We start from the raw sequence: 17608 nt of genomic DNA, 5'->3' as shown, positions 1-17608 counted from the left end.
TTGCAGGGAAAAGAGCAGATGAAAGCTCCACCCTTCTCTGAATTACAGACAAACCAGGAAGTGCTGCTTTTTGTGCTTGCTCACAGAGAGGAGAGACATGTTGAAAGATTCATTGTTACGCAAACTACTGCTTGAAAGAGGACTACGTCGAGAAGACTTGGAATACTATCAGTTCATTATCAAGCTCTTCTTTTGAATCGACTTTAAAATTTGACTTTTTTGAATTTCAAAAAGACTCAAAGTGAAACTAACAGGAACTGTTCTGGAAGACTGGCTGAAACGACACAAAATTGTTCTGTGGTTCTGTTGTTTTCACCTTGGCTCATGGCTTCACTCTCTTATTTCTCAGAGCGGGACATTTCTTGTCCTATCTGCCATGACATCTTTAAGGATCCTGTTCTCCTGTCATGCAGCCACAGCTTTTGTAAATGCTGTCTGCAGAGCTGCTGGGCTAAGAAACAAACCAAGGAGTGTGTGGTTTGTAAGAGAAGATCCTCCAGAGGTGAGCCACCTTCTAACTTGGTATTGAAAAACCTGTGTGAGGTCTTCTTACGGGAGAGAGGCCAGACAGATTCTGAAACTCTCTGCAGTCTGCACATTGAAAAACTCAAATTGTTCTGTCTCAACCACCAGCAGCCTGTGTGTGTTGTCTGTCGGGATTCAGAAAAACACATCAACCACAGCTTCAGACCTGTTGATGAAGCTGCAAAGGATCACAGGGGAAAACTCTGTGAACTTCTCAAGCCTTTACAAGTAAGACTGAAGCTCTTACATCAAGTGAAAGCAAATTGTGACCTTTCAGCAATACACATCAAGGCCCAGACTCAGCATGCAGAGGAACAGATTAGGGAGCAGTTTAAGAAGCTTCACAGGTTTCTTGAAGAGGATGAGGAGGCCAGGATCTCTGCTCTGAGGGACGAAGAGAAGCAGAAGAGTCAGATGATGGAGAAGAAGATGGAGGCACTAAGCAGAGAGATAGCAGCACTTTTAGAGGCAGTCAGAGCTACAGAGGAGGTGCTGCAAGCTGCAGATGTCTCATTCCTCCAGAGCTACAAGACGACAGTGGAAAGAGTCCAGAGGCAGCACTTTCCCAACCATGAATCACAACCAGTGTCAGGAACTCTGCTGGATGTGGCCAAACACTTGGGCAACTTATCCTATAATGTTTGGCATAAGATGCAGAAAATAATCTCTTACACTCCTGTGATCCTGGACCCAAACACTGCCAATCCAGAACTGATTCTGTCTGAAGATCTTCGCGTGGTTAGATGGGGACAGACACAGTTGTGCCCTGAAAACCCTGAGAGGATTCAACACCTCAGCTCTGTCTTGGGCTCTGAGGGCTTCAGCTGGGGGACTCACAGCTGGGATGTTGAGGTTGGGGACAATGAATACTGGGAACTGGGGGTGCTTGCGGAGTCTGTTCCGAGGAAGCACAATGTGGCATCTGGACTCTGGAGAATACGTTTCTACAGTGGTAGATATCGAGCATGCTCCAAGTGTAATCAAGACATTGATCTCCATGTGAAAAAGAAGTCCCAGAGGATTCGAGTACATCTGAACTGGGAGAAAGGAATGTTGTCATTCTGTGATGCTGATGCTGGTACACACATACACACCTTCACACACAGTTTCACTGACAGCTTGTTCCCATACTTTAACTCCGTAAATTACCTTCCGCTGAAAGTGCTACCAGTAAAGATCTCTGTAAACATGGAGTAGATGCTAAAGATAACTTAAGTATGACTAATAAGAAGAACTCAAATGTGTCAGTCTGATGAAGAAATAAATTCAAGGGAAAAACTAGATTCTTTTCAAAGCAGCATGAGTTTGTCAGGGGAGAACGTGGGCTAACCAAGTGCTCCCAGTGGAGTTCAAGGCTTGCATCAGGAGGTAATTGTGTGTTTTGACAAAAGCACAGAAACCTTTTCTGTGTAAAGCAGACTATGATCACTAACCTTAATCAAGCCAGTGCAGAAAATAATCATACAGCTGTTGAATATCGCAGTTGTACTTATAAGCAGAACTCGCACTAGATATAAGAATGCTTTGGCAGTTGCCGCTGGTTACAGCCGATTGCACTTGATAAGAATAATATAATATTTTTTGACCAAATGTCTTTCAGAACAAAGCAGTCATCAGTTTCACAGAATGCAATATTCATAGTGTGTGTTCAGATTCAGGATGTAGCACCTTGTCAGTGACAAAACAGAACAAAACTGAGAACAGTAACAGTACTGAGGAAATGAACGCTGCAGTGGTGAGCGGTGGTCACACACGGCTGACCTGACCAGCGTCCATCGTCAAAAGCCCCAGCAGTTGCAAGGCTGCTGGAGATGCACGGTTCTGGAAGGATTGGCATTCTTTCGCATGGCCACGTTTCTTCTGCTCAGCTCCGGCAGACTGATGGTTCCAGGCCTCTGTGGTTCATTCAGCTGTGACTTTGTGAAGACATGTGAGGAAGATTTGATGTCATTGTCCTTTTCTGGTCTTGGCTTATGAGTGTTTTGCTCCTAAGCGCTGCTCAGTAGGGTTTAAATCGTTATCTGTGTCTCATTTCTTTGTATGCAATTAGTGATTGGTTTAATAAAACTGATTTTAAAGGACTGATGCCAACAGTGTTCTTTAGGTATGTCTCTGTATCTGATACAACAGACGGGTACATTCTCAAGATAGGAAGGTGACCTGAATGAAAGCAAATAGAGTTTTATTACAAGTGATTTTTACAAATGATGGCTTATTTAAACATTCGGATATTTTTCTGATACAAAATAGAAAAGTCATTCTTCCAACAATAAAAAGATGTGGAACAATGCGTGTTCATTAGTTTATCTGTGTGACTGACAGCAATATATCTCGAAAAAACATTACCAATGAATGTGCTACACTGTCCGATCTCAAGCCAAAGAAAAGTCAATTAGATTTTGGTGGTGATCCAGATCTGGGAGTTCCACCATTAAACAATTATTGATCAGTGCAGTAGCTGTGAAACTAATGGAGATAGAGGTTGCATTCTAATTCCTAAGGGAGTGTTGGTAAAGTCAAGAAATCAATATACTGTGATGTCAAACTGAAGCCATATGAATGATGTGTTTGGGTGGAGCAGTAATTGTATAGTTTTGAGTTTGCTGAGTACCATTTGTTTTTCAAGAGTAAGCTCTGCTTTACCATGGAAATATCTTATTTCAGAATGACATAAAATTGCCAGGAAGTTATTTCGAAGCTTTCTGCTTCGTAAGTTGGTGACTCTGCATGCATGACAGAATAATAGTCTGACACCCAATCAAACTTGTGCCCTTAAATCAGGAACAGCTCAGGCACTCTCACGGTACAGTGAGAGCTGGAGCCTCAAAGACACCACTGACCCCGTTCAACCCGGTACGGTCTGAAAATGATTTTCTCTGATTCCAGATCAGTTGATGAGAAGCCTACAGATATGAACATGTAGGCCGCTGATGCCCAGAGGGCCTCAACTACTGAGAGATTCTACGCTGGTCCGCTGTGCTCAGAGTTTGACTGCGATTAGTCATGCACACATTCGCAGTCTGTCATGCTTTCCTCTGCTCTATGCTTGAAAAGTTGTAGAAGAAGTTAATTGAAAAATCAACAAAAGGCACGAGTGACCAGTGTTTGTTTTTTTTTTTTTTTTAGAGTTGCAAAAATGATTTAATTCTGGTCTCAGAAAGTTTGCTTCAGTCACTGCAAAACTGAAACCAACAGGCATCTCTTCTGAGTACTTAGCATGGTTTGAACCAGTTGTTGTGATGATTTGGAATAACAGCAGTGCCATAAAAATGTGGATATGGAACTATAAAGACAAATGTCAAAGCCAAAGTAAAATAGGAAGCATTTGAATTTGTATTAAATGTTTTGTTTGTTTATTTATGTATATGATTTTTGTTTAGAAATATATTCATATAATCATGAAACACCTGGAAATTGTAATCACACATCGCAACAATTCACAGGACCACTATCTTGTAAATTTTCACACTACCTCAAATCTTTGGCACTACGTTTCTGTTTATCTATTAATGTGAGCTGCACGGAGGTGTGTGGCTTTGCACTGTCGCCTTGCAGCAGAAGGTTCCTGGGTCTTATCTCAGTTCGGTTCTTTCTGTGAGGAGTTTACATGTTCTCTCTGTGCCTTCATGGGTATATTTCAGCTTACTCTCCTGTTCCAAAAACATGCATGCTGTTAGTTAATTAGTGATTTTTAAGATTTTAGCATGCATGGTTGTCATCCCTGTGATTTCTCTTGCTATTCTGGGCAATATCTCCTTTGGCAAAGTAGATAAACCAGATTTTTAGGGACTTTCATGGATTAAGTTACTAAAGTCAGTGGGAAAGTGTGCACAGTGATGTTAACAGGCAGTTAATCCTTAGCTAAAAGATTCCACCTTTGCTCCTTTGTCTTAACACCACAAATCCTTGAGTCCTGAATCCCTCATTACCCAGCCCTCCGCTCCATATTTCCTGCTGTGAAAAGATATATTTCCAGGTGATGAAACAAGAAAGCTTTGTGTCCTGGCCTCTCTGTTTCAGCCTCTGAAAGTGTTCTGTTTTACTTTTTCTGAGGAGAAATTCATCAGTCAAAGATGTGGACAGGTCAGGATGTTATTTGGGTGACCTCCGCTCTTCTTGTGCTGCTTTCTGTTCTGTTTTTAACAAAAGCTATTCTCATCATGAAAAACAAGTGCTTGAAGCAATTTTGTGATTTCATCCAGGTTAATTAGAACGCCATGTGTTTAATACCTTACACTTTAGGCTCATTAAAAGCTTGTTACCATACATTAAAGCAAATTTTAGCTGCACCGCTATGAATTTTAATGCAGTCTTTTAAATCCCCATGGTAGTTAAATCATTTACTTTCAAAATTTCTGTCTTGAAATGATCTGGTGCTGAACCATTCAAAACTTTCAGTTGAAGTTCCCATCTGCAAAAGACCAAGTTATTCACCTTGTTAGCATGTTCATATGATGGCACATGACACATCGTGAGAACTATCAGCCATCAACACTAAAGCTGAGGATTCGTCATGTTTTTCAAATTTGCACATGGTGTAAGGCTTCTGAAATGGCTGATACTAAAGTGATTAGTCCAAGGAAAACTGTCCTTTATCCCATGACAGACAAACCTGCGCTGTTGTACCGGCGTGTTGCTAAATGCGAGCTAAGTGCAGGCGATTGCTCCATCCTTTGTTAAAAAGCACATGATTCTGGTGCTCACTAACTGAGTCAGCAGCCCTGACCAATTTATTTTATTGCTCTGTTGTTCTTCACTGGCACATTCATATATCCCCACTCACTGGAAGAAGTTGGAGAGTCATGCTCAAAGCACTGTTGAGGCCATGAGGGGTTTCAGGGGTTTTACACGACCTAAAATTATACAATTTTGACAAAAACAAGTGAGTTGTTTGAAGAGCAGGAACTGCTGGTGTGGGAACAACATTCATGACATTTTATACCAGTTTTCGTGTCCCTGTTACTCTTAATATTCTCCTGAGCACTGTTTTGGTTCAATTTGTTCTTGTTTGTTTATGGATTGTTGTTCTCATTGTTCTTACTTGTTAGAATCAGCAAGTCAGTTTAGATTTGTTGCTGCTTTGGCTTTGACATCCTTTTGGTGGTTGCATTGCAAGTGATGCAAAAGACTGTGAAATCTGGCGTCCAATCAGAATCATGTTTAGAATACAATTAAGATGAGATTTTTTTTTTCTGTCTGGACATTATAAAATCATTCTGAATACATTTCAACGTGCACTTCAGATTGATTAATGTATTCAAAATGAATATGTCTGAGCTGGCAGTCTGAACACAGTCAGAGGGATACAGACAGGAATTGGGGACAGGAAAGCGTCAGAACAAGACACTGGGTAAAGACTGCTAAAATGAGGAAATGTCAGGCAGAGTTGGTTAATTTAGTCTGTGTAGCTGATTATAAGTAGACCAAGAGCAGATAGAAATGAATAATCCCCACTGAAGCAGCCTACATCAGTGATGACAGAAAGGTGACTTTGAGACCTCTCAGGGGATCCTGTTGTTTCCAGTGTAGAACTGTCTGTGGTCGTATACTGTCCCATCATTAGGCATATTTGTATCCCCACTTGAAGTTGCTCTTAGTCTTACATATTTCTATATATATTTACACAGGTAGTCTCAAACTGAGACAAAAACACACATGAAGGGAATACAAAGTCCTGGGGAAACTGAAAAGTTTCAAAAAAGAATTAGTGCCATTTCTGGCACAACGAATGTTGAATGTTGAACTGAGAGGAGTGATGGACAACACTGCACACCTTCTACAAAGCATACTGATCAAACAAAATAGTGTCTTCAGTCAGAGGCTTATTCAGCTCCATTGCAGGAGGTCATTCCTGCCTACAACAAATGCCAGCAAAGAGACTTTATTCATTTTTGCTCTATGATATATCTGCGTTTTTCATTTTTGTTTGACTTGCTGTAACAATACAGTGTTCTTGTTTTCAGAGTATTTGCTTTTTAGATCAGGGCAAGGCAGATTTTATTTGAAGGTCTCATTTTTGCTGATTAGAAACCAAAGCTGGAAAAATGGCTATGCATTTTGAGCCTGATGTACTCTCCTTATGTGCAGAGGAATGGAAAGTATTGAGGAAGTTAAAGCATCTTGGACATCACAGTGAAGAGAAAAAAAGAGATTTGGTTGTTGCTTGTTTCATCACTATTTCCTCAGATAAGAATTTTCTGAAGCAGAAATAACTGAAACCCTAACGAGAAGTAAATATCTCGCCTGATGTAGGTTTGTGTGTGAAAGTGTTGATGATTCGCAACCCTTTTCCCAAACGATTGTCAGGAAGGGAGGTTAGAGGGGCTTCAGGAAACACACTCATCTGTTTCCTGTGCAGAACCTGCACCCCCCTCAGCTTCTTTGTGTATGGAAACCTCGGCTGTTTCTCAGTGCATCATACTTGTCTTCTCCCTGCTGTGCACACACTGAATTTCTGGTGGCTGCAGCCTTGGTAAGATGGGTGCACACACTATGTCCACCAAACTTTTATCTCTGTCTCCCCTAAAAGGTTATCTGGTCTTCTGACACCTCTCTGAGCTCAGCTGAAGAACATATTGTAGAATGTCATGTCTAGGAACTCAGGGCACAACTTTAGCAATAATTTCCTTTGGTCCGTCTGGATATGAATAGTAGAGGTAGACATAAGCTTATACAATGCTTTTACTCATCTTCAAGAAATAAGGAAATGCATTATCTTAAATATGTTCCCCAAAGTGACAGACAACACTGTTGACATGAGAGGCTAAAACCAGAGATAGCTGCAGAAAAGATCAGTGGTGAGCTCGCTGGTTATTAGAGATGTTGGCATGGCAACTGGTCAGGCTCAGGACTCAACAGAGGGGTCTGTGTGCATGGTTAAGCAGTCTGAACCTCAGTGCTGCAATACACTTTTCTTTCCAGAGTGACTGATGTTACTGAAGGTTGGAAGTGTGCATACAAGGGAGGTCATACTGCTGTGTCAGCACTGAACACATTATTTAAGCGATCTTGTCTATTTGTTCTCCAATTAAGCTCTGAAAGACATAACCTTTTCAAAGTCCACATTTACCCAGGAATAGAACAAATGCATGAAAATGTGTTGGCTCCATCTGTGACACTGTTGAACGTCTGGCATCGGCACCTCAGAGATGTTACTTTGTAAAAACACTCTGATCCCTGAGATTAACTTCAGTCTACATAAGTTTGTTCTGTGTAATTGGAATACATGAGCATTGTACTTTTTCTGATTGGTGAAAACTGGAATCTAATATGATGGTACATAACCATTAGAGAGTAGATAAAGGAGAAAAAGCCAAAAGCGAATAATATAAAAGAAGAATGAGGGCTAGATTTCTAAAGGGTGAGTTAACACAAAAACAAAAACTTTCTTCAAACACTTTAAAACAGCTTCGATGAAGTGGAAATTGATTTTAGGAAGAGCCGACATATTTAAACATTTCTAGCAGCAAAGGATCACTGGTTCATGCATCTGTTCTTTAGCTGTGAGTGGAACAGCTCTCATTTCTCATTTATTTGTTGCTAATGCAGAGTCCTTTGCTCTGAACTTACAGAGCCGATAGCTTCTGTTACTTTTCTTTATTCATCAGTTTTTGTTCTGTTTTTGATTCCAGAATGTCACATTTGATAAAAATAAGTCTGTAGCTGTAGCTGAAAACAGTTTTACATGTCACTGATTAATAAGGGGAGTTTCTGCATTCAATCATTGCAGAAGATGGGAGTGGAAACCAGGCTTGTGCACATCTGTATAAATTCACAATCACTGAGATTTAACAGTGGGAAAAACATCTATACATTGCTTTATGAATTCACCTTTAGCATATGCACATTTCTGCCTTTGTGTGCACACAGTTTAAGTAGTGAGGCTGTGTCCTCTCTTCTAGCCAGTAGATTGTTTGATGAGAAAGTCCAGCACATAGTGGCAGAGTATAAGATGCAGGAAGGTACATCATACGTGGGATGCCATAACAGAAACATCTGTACTGTGTCCCAAAGTGGGAGATACTTCCAAAGGTGATCCTTTGGGACTTTTAGATCCAGACTGGAATTTCTAAGTTGGTTAGACTGGTCACACTATAGAAGATGGCAGTAATAATAGATGTAGCATTTCCAAATTACAGCAACGTCAAGAAGGAACACGAGAAGCTCAAAAAGTACTAAGGGAGTAAGTAGGAAGTTTTAAAGATGTGGGAGTCCCTTAGCTGGCTACCTGTTCCATACACAATGACCTTTAAAATCATAATTGTTCATAAAGCACTCAATGACTCTCAGTGCATCTCTGACTTGCTCACTGTGAATAATCCAACTGGACATCAAGTCATCAGATGAAGGATTTCTGGTTCAGCCCAGAATTAAATCCACAGTTGCTGAGCCTGCTGTAGGCCAGCTATCTCGAACTCACTGCCTGCCGACCTGAGGTCTGCCACAACTGTGACTGCTTTTAAAGCCAAACTCGGATAACTCAGATCAACTAAGACAACATCTTGTTTTTACAGGCCTTTGGATATTTGCAGTTCACTGTACAGGTGCAGTGCACTGTGTGTAGACTGCAGTTTTAACTATCTGGTAGAAAAGAGTCAATCTGAGTCTAATAGTGTATTTAAAGTTCAAATACCATGCCAAAAAGAACATTGCAGTTCAAAACTTTGAAATGGATTCTTATTTCAGAGGATTATTATTTTAATGCATTTGATGTGCGCACTGAAAGCAGAATGTATTCAGGCATTTAGTCCCAGTAAGCCTGTCTGAGACAGTACTGGGGGAGTGTGCCTTGGAGCTTGTCTGTCTTAGTGAGCTGGCAGACAGGCAGGTGAGGAAATTGGGGTTGTCACATATAGCCAAATGCTTTAGAAGAACGTTTTAGCCACCAGTTAAAGGAGAAAAGGTCTGGTGAAGCTTTTTCATGTTGGCCCTTTATAGTTCAGTGTTTTTAGCTCCCCCTAAACCCGACACTCCTTGGTCAACTGTGACATGTTCAGATCGACAGGAAATAAGGTGACGAAAAGTCAATCTTCAGTAAATGAGGTGTTGAATGAATTAAGTTGTTGGCAAAAAAAATGGCAAAAATGGCAAATTATTGAGGGAACTGGAGAGGTATAAATACTGGGGGTGTGATGAGTAAAGTGACAACAGGTGAGTGATGAACAGGATATAGGTGTGCACAGAGAAGGAGTAACAAGACAAGACCAAGTGACATATAGACATTTAGATGTCTTTACAATGGCAGGGAATTAAAGTAATTATAGACTGAAAACAAGTAGAAACTAAACAAATCTCAAACAGAATATAAACATTTACATAATCTATCACAGAGGACTGAAAACCTAAACGGAATACACAAAGAATAAATGTCTAACAAAATACCAGACCTAAAAGAAGAGCTGAACCAAAACAGAACAGAGACTAAAGCAACCAGAAAAAACTAAAGCAGAACCCAGAACAAAATACTAAGAATTAATAAAGTTAACATGAGAAACCAAGAGACTAAAGGGCAAAGAATGAACTACATTACAAAAAAAACTCAAAGAAGATACTAATCCCCACAAACCCAGCAGTTATACTGTAATCTGAGCAGAAATGACTGCTGTGAAACCTATTTGGCAAAGCAAATCAGATGAAGTGCGGGTTTCTCCCATGGTATCCTGGTTCAAAGAAAAACTGAAATGTGACTTGCAGACACTTGCACATGCCTGTGGGCAGATAATTGATGATAATTCTGCTGATCGAGCACTGCCTACCTAACATGATTTGGCACGGACACACACACACACACACATGCACGTGTACCCCGTCCCACGTGTTGCTGACAGCAAAACCGGTATTATCCAAACGATAATAACAACATGTGGATTCTGTTGAGGGTGTGAGTGGATGATGAGGTGTCATTAAGTGATGCTGTAACAGTCATGTGTGAGGCCCTGGGATGGTCTGTAGTAGACAGTGTGACAGCAGGATCCTCTGTCCTGAACCCTGATGTCATATTACTGGGAGGGAAAATGGACTGATTATACCAACTGACTGTTTCAATCCTGCACAATAGCTGCGTCATCGGTGTTTGGAGCCAGCAGTCATCTGTGTCTGTGTTAGCAGGTTTGCGCTGGTGGCCTGCAGCATTAGGCTTGGGAAGAAATAAAAAACTTCTGTATAAAGCAGAAAGACCAATATGCTGTCCAAAGGTGCATTTCTATATGAAACAGCCAATGTTGCGAGGTGAGAATGTGACTTTTGACCGTTGCTGTACTGCGGGATCCTGCAACCTCCCGCAGCGATATGACAGGGTTTTTTTGGTGTTTGGTGTAGGACTACTTTAGTCTGTTTCCAAACATGCTGGCCTCTTCAAAGGTATTGTTGCACAGACAGAACCACTACTTCATCTTCCTGAGAAGGAAACAAAACGGGTTGATAGCCACGGGATGCCTCAAAAAGGGAGAGATCGGTGGCAGAGGAGGTTAATGTGTTATGTACATTCTAAATCCAAGGTAGATGGCCACTCTATATGGATGGAATACGTCTCTGTGCATCAATCTCCTAAGTAACCCCTGCTAATATACAAGAGGTGGGCAAAATGGTTTTGGGAGTGGCGGTACAGGTTACAACCAAAAACAAGTGATAATGAAATGAAAATGCCCAAAACACAACAACAATCTAGTCTGTTTAAGAGTTTAAACGTGATCATGTGGCTCTTGTAAACTGTTCAAATCAAGAAGGGTTGCTCGGCCCCCTCCAACCAGTGCCTCACCTGCAAGGCAGTTAAGGGGAGGACGGGCTCACCCAAAGGCATATCCAAACGGGAGAGCCAGCCCAGCAGCTCCACCTGAGCCTGAAGACAAAACACATCAGAGAAACAAAAAAAACAAAACAGATTTCGAGCACAGCCAGCTGCTCCGCAACAATATAAAAAATTAAATAAATAAAAAATTTCCAACTGTAATAATTGTCATGAGAATAATTATTCAGACATCTTTTAACTTGCTGCGCCACAAAACAAACATAATAAAAAGGAGAAGTGGTGTTTTGAGAAAGCTGTAACTTTAAAAGAAATGATAAGTCGGTGGCACTTCCTCTCTGTCGTCCTCATCAGGCAGTGTCCCAGCAGGCTGCCGGCAAGATAAATAGGTAATCTGGTGTGGCTGCGCAGGATTACAGTGACAGAGTGGATCTGAACTGTTCAGCTCATAAAAGTCTCAGCACGCTGGCCGCTGCCAGGCCTTTCTTACCACGTTGATATTCTCAGTCTGGGTTTGAGTAGCTGAGCTCAAGCCCACCAATCCCCTCTTCTTTGTTTGTCATCCTGTATGTGTGTGTGTGTGCTTGTTGTGTGTATCTGTGAAAAAAAGCAAATGGATAACATGAGCAGGATTTTCGAGGCGAGCCCACTGCTCTGGAGTCAATTGGAGGCTTATGTTTGGATTATGATTCTGAAATTAAAAGCAGGAGATGGCTGTACAAACAGGAACCAAGAACTGTGTGTTTGTGTGTGTACTTACTTTTCATACATGATGGGGATGGCAGTCTGACTGCACGCCAACTTTTGAGGACTTCCTCGAAACGTGGGGACAGCAATTTTGTTTTTATATATTGCATTTTTTTTTTTTTTTACATTACAAGATTGTTGGAATTAAAATCCAAGTCATCAGCATTGTTAGGAAAAATGTACCTCATTGGAGTTCTTTAGTCTTCTCAAAAATAATTGACTCTTTGCAGTTGATTGTTTTTTTATATTGTGTGAAGGGATGTGGCCTGCTGTGCTTTCATATTTGAATCTAGCATCTCATCCACCACCAGTGATCTTGTTAGTTTTCCTCAGAGTCACTCCTTCAGCTTCATTCAAAGTTCACTGTAACCGTGGCATCACTTTCCTCCTCGCACCCTTGTATAGTATGCTTACTTTGCAGGGCATATACAAATTTAGGCTAGAGCTCTACACAACTGACACACACCAGGAAAAATGACACAATGCTGTTTTTCTTTCTCACCCACAAATGCTAAATGATAGAAATGACTCGAGTACTTTAATGCACTTTGTAATATGGTGCACCCAACTCTGAACATGACAATGCATTTTTTAGATTGTAAAACTAACTTTTATGAGCCTCACCCTATACTGCTTAAACTACTTAAAACCAATCACAGCTTTTTCACAAAAATGGAGTCTTGACACGGAAAAAGTAATCACGAACTCTAGGGACCGGGGCAGCTGTGGCTCAGGGATAGATCGGTTTCAATGCCAAGATTCTCCTTTTGTTTGTGAGTGTGGTTGAGCAAGATACTGCGCCTGATATGCTCATGTGTGATTGTAGAGAGCTATAAGTACTGTGTACTGTATATAGAGTGCATATGAATAATAAGAAGTGCAGTGGGAGTGCTTATATGAATGGAGGGATGAGAGAGAAACTGTGTTTTGTAGAATATAGATAAGGCTCTAAGTTATACCGTTTTTGTTTTTGTTTGTTCCCATGGTAACGTAGGTTTACTTGGGCCAGTGAGCAGTCAGTCCCAATCTGGCATAATAATCATGAGCACCTACACCCAGAGACACATGCAAACCACAAAGCTCAAAAGCTCAGAGGGGTGTGCCGTTAAAATATTTAGATGCTACTCTCAGGTTGATTACCACTCAGATGCCTGCAGAGTAATACACACTTATAAATAGATTTTTGAAAAATGGCTTTGTGAAATTCAAGATACATCATTTGAAAGATGAAGATTTTAGAAAAGAGCTGGATCAATAAAGTGAGGCCAGTGTGTAAGTGAATTGTATTCATTCTATGGGGTTGACTCCTGTGGGAAATCCTTAGAGAAAATGACTCTGCTTCTGACTGGATTTATTACCTCAGTGAACATTTTCCAAATCAGTTCATATATCAAATAAACTATTATGTTACCTTTGGACAGTGGGAGGAAGTACCCGGAGAGAACCCAACGTTTCTGGTTTTGGGGTTATATTTTAGTCAGTGTTTTACAGATAGAAAACAAAAAGGAGCAAAAGGTCATGACAGCTCAGTATTGCACATTGTGTGTTCGTCTGTGTTTTCCACCTGCCATTAGCCCTCACCAACCAAGCAGATCAATGGTCAGCTCAGACTATTGTTAATCATGGTCTTTGTGTTAGCTGATATCTCTGCAGTCATCTCTGCATAGAGAAGCATGGCAGCCATTTGTTTCTAGCCAGTATCAGCAAAAACATTACTCTTGTGATGGTTGTAAAAACTGAGAAATACCTCTCCTGTGTCTCTCTCTACCAAAGAAGAAAAGGCCTTTGATACAGTCCCGTCAGATAGATAATGATGCTCTCAAAGTGTACATTTATCCAACCTCCAGACCTCTAAAAATAGAATCTCAGAACACATAAATGCTATTTGAAATCATGATCAGAAAACTTAGGTGGCTACCAACTGTCATTTTGCCTTCCTTGTACTACACTGACGTATAACATGTCTATCATGTCAGGGAGGAGATACACTAAATCTACTCCTGAGGCCTTGCTAAGCTAGCAGACTGTACGTACAGAAAAGTACGGATGAGTCAAAACATGAAAAGATCCCTAGAAAAAGGTGCTAAAGCAGAGCAAGCGTATTGTTACAAGTCATTGAAATTGGGAATTATGACACTATAAAAAGACATTTAATGGTATTAAGTTATGCAAGAGGAGTGAAAAATATCCACTGGGCACAGATGAGGTAAACAGGAAGTGATGCAATGTGCCTTGCCGCAATGCATCCAAATAGGTGGAAATTGGTTCTTTGCAAAGTTGTCTGTTATACCGGTTCTTGTGCATGCTTAGGATGGGGGATTGAATTGAAGAGAAGTTGCGATGCAATCTGTTGGTTTCCTTAGCTACGCAATATGTTTGTGATTAGCTTTGTATGCATTAGACACATTTATAATATAATGTATCTGATTTGATTGGAACATTGTATTACAATGAATTGGATTATATTTGGCTTGAGTTGGAGTGTATCTTTGAAGTGCCTTGAAATCATATTTGTTGTGATTTGGCGCTATAAAAATAAAACTGAATTGTCCAGATTTACACTTTTGTTACTCTGCCACCCAAAGGTCCAAATTAAGAAATTAATATTTGTCCCTTCCTATGATTAGTTTCTTTGTGATAAAGTTTTGCTCTGGATTTCTGTTTACTAAGGCCGTAACCATGGAGTCAACATTGGGGGGGGGGGGGGGGGGGGGGAACGACAAATCTCTATCTTTCTATATATATATATATATATATATACATACATTTTTGAGAATTTTGTATATGGTAATTTCAGCCTTGCTGTTTACTATTGTAAGCTTGAGCCTATCCCATCACAGGGCCACATAGAGACAAATAAGACAACCTATGCTCACTGCTAGAGTCAATTTAGAGACACCAATTACCCTGACATGCATAGATTTTGGGCAGTGGGAGGAACATGCAAACTGCCCCAGCTGGGATTTGAACCAGGAGCCTTCCTGCTGTGAGGCAACAGTATTATAACATCATATCCTGAAATCTTAACTGCACTTCTCAGCCACAGACAGCTGGTAGTCCACTGGTATCTTTTTTTAAGAACTATCTTGTCCTGAATCATGTGTGGAACTGACTAGGTTGTCAAAATACCCCACCACAGGCAGGAAGGCTGACTTGTTGTAGGGGCTGGACGGTAGTGTCATGCTCAGTTCAAAACTTCAAAACTAGTAATTCCACCTGCACTGTCGCTCCTGTGTCCTGTTTACATTTTTAGAGGATAACATTAAGAGCTATGGGTAATGTGGCCTACTTTTATGTAAAGTATGTGTCCAGTGGCAGAGGGCAATGGTTTCAATTACAAATTGCAAATCAGACTTGGACTGAGAAAATAAACATATGAGGGGTGTGACGAGATCTCCAGATTAAATTCAATGATTTGCGAGCTATCCAAACTTCTGTTTGTGACCTGTGGGGGCAGTAATGCGCCTTTGCTACATCTGGCCTGCCATAACCTAAAGAAGGAGCCAGAATCACGTCGGAAAATACCGGTATTACCATTGAAGATGCCCCCGCCACTTTTAAATTGTTTGTTTGGCAGCATTTTGGGTACCCAGCGGAAATGATAAATGGCAGTTGGGTGACTGATAAGACACGGACAATATGCAATCATTGTATGAAAATAATGTCGTACACCGCGGCAATTTAGTTTCAGTTTGTGGAAGAAGAAGTTTAATAAAAGCTCATGCTTACATCATGCATGTAAAGAGTTATAATAAAACATTTCAAAAGGCATGTGCAACTCGGTTAAATAAAAGTCTGTTGGTCCAGTCATATTATTTTGTCATGGTAGTTTTCTTAAAATCTCGTCTCATTCTCGTGAACCCAATATTGTGTCTCGTTTCGTCTCATGAGCTGAGTGTATCGTCACACCCCTAAAACATATAGATAAATGACAATTAGGGTCAGATTTATTATTCTGGATATAAAAGGTATTATATACTGGCTTAATTCTCTCTGAAGGGAACTATAAAGTGCTGATGAGAGTTTGTTGTAAATGGCAAAACAAAAGGAAAAAGGAAAGAATTGAACCTCCCAATTCCAAGGTACAGCGAATGCAGCATGATATGAACTTGAATTTGGGAGGAGATAAAGATGAGGAGACTGGAAAACATTACTCTGAGCTGGGAGTGGTGACCTTCTTTTCCCCCTGCAAAATCTGCACAGTTCACTGAGCGACATATCTTCAGATGTACTGACCCAAAGTGACAAAACTAATTTTTTCAATTGGTTGTGACCTCAAACAAGCACAGAAAGATATGCCTTTGTTCTTTTTCATGATATATCCTCTTTAAGATGAAGTAAATGAACACTTCAGGGTGTTTCTGATGGCCTGCAGCTGCATCATCGGGGACCTTTGTCCCTTATTATCATTTCCTCCTCTGTGCAATAAAGCAACAATGTCAGTGAAATATTGTCCATGAAAATGAAAGTGGGGCATTTCTGTTCCTCACAGGACAGCACTAGGAGGCCTTTGGCATACTTTTAACAAGTTGGTTCCAGGGCAGCTGTAATATATCTGTTCTGTCTGTTATTCATCACTGAAGGTACAGATCAGCTTGAGAGCTCCAAACAGCTGGAAAAGTGTACTTATTAACATTATTATTAACATTATTAGGTGGAATAAACACTGCATTCATATAAAGACTAAACTCCTCGGCTCTGTTGGTGCTGCTCTAACAGACCACAAAGATCCTCCTTGTGACTTATGGGGGAGAAAGGCTCCAATACAAACAAACTGGATTCAACTCTATACATGATATTCCCTGATTCAGTGTAACCAAATAGTGGCTGGTAATAAGCATCGAAACATGCCAATAGCTTTGAATTCCATCTGGAGAAACAGGGCTGTGGGAAAGAGCTGTGGTTGTTAAAATGTGCTGTATGCTAGTTACGAGTGTTATGTTTGATACTGCTCAACTCTGTGCCTGCACACCACCCCATGTGCATACTTACAGGACTAAGAAGCTTGCATTGTTGTTCTTAAATGTTTGCGGTGGGAACAAACATAGTGGAGCCGTAGTAACAGATCCAGCTGAGACAGGATGAAAGTGCTGTGTTTTTGTAAAGATGATCTTTGGTTCAGCCCACGCTTGGAAGGAATCCTGAATGCAATGGTTCTGGCCTGTTGTTTGAATTCAATTTACGGATACACACTAAAATACACGGACACACACACACACGCCCAGCATATTCAGTGACAGTTAGACTTTGTATAACAAACAGTATAAATCCACTGCTGTAGTCCTGTTAATCTTGACTAAGCGAAGGGTTTGTGTGTGTGTGATGGGAGGGGTGGGGTTTGAGAGAAGGTGATTTGCAATAGAAAGGGTGTGTTTGAAATTCATGAAAAATACGTGACTGTACATAAAATTACCACCTGGAGAAATTTGATTGGCAGCCAGTGCTGAGGACATCTATGACATTTAGTTCCAGCTTTGCGTGTCTGCTGATACTGGCCTACCCTCTCAGAGACTTGGAAGACAAATATTGACATTTCTCTCCTCCTTTTTGATATCCATAAACTATCAAAGTGACCCGGTTGATCTTAGTGCA

General features: G+C 40.7%; 2 protein-coding genes across 12 annotated transcripts in view; both read left to right on the top strand.

Annotated features, from left to right (window-relative positions):
• The window catches only part of plekha5 (pleckstrin homology domain containing, family A member 5), a 155888-nt gene that overhangs the window by 14842 nt on the left and 123438 nt on the right, over positions 1 to 17608 (top strand). The gene's annotated exons all lie outside the window — the stretch shown is intronic.
• Positions 252 to 1876, top strand: LOC140282700 (zinc-binding protein A33-like). Its single transcript, XM_072377233.1, has one exon. It carries the CDS (start codon positions 325 to 327, stop codon positions 1720 to 1722), a length of 1398 nt encoding a protein of 465 aa, XP_072233334.1. The 5' UTR covers positions 252 to 324; the 3' UTR covers positions 1723 to 1876.

Source organism: Leuresthes tenuis, unplaced genomic scaffold (genome assembly GCF_036924035.1).
Source record: "Leuresthes tenuis unplaced genomic scaffold, fLeuTen1.0.hap1 SCAF_23, whole genome shotgun sequence".
NCBI classification, from domain to species: domain Eukaryota; kingdom Metazoa; phylum Chordata; class Actinopteri; order Atheriniformes; family Atherinopsidae; genus Leuresthes; species Leuresthes tenuis.
Note: the sequence above shows the minus strand (reverse complement) of the source record. Positions and strands in the feature narration are given on the sequence as shown.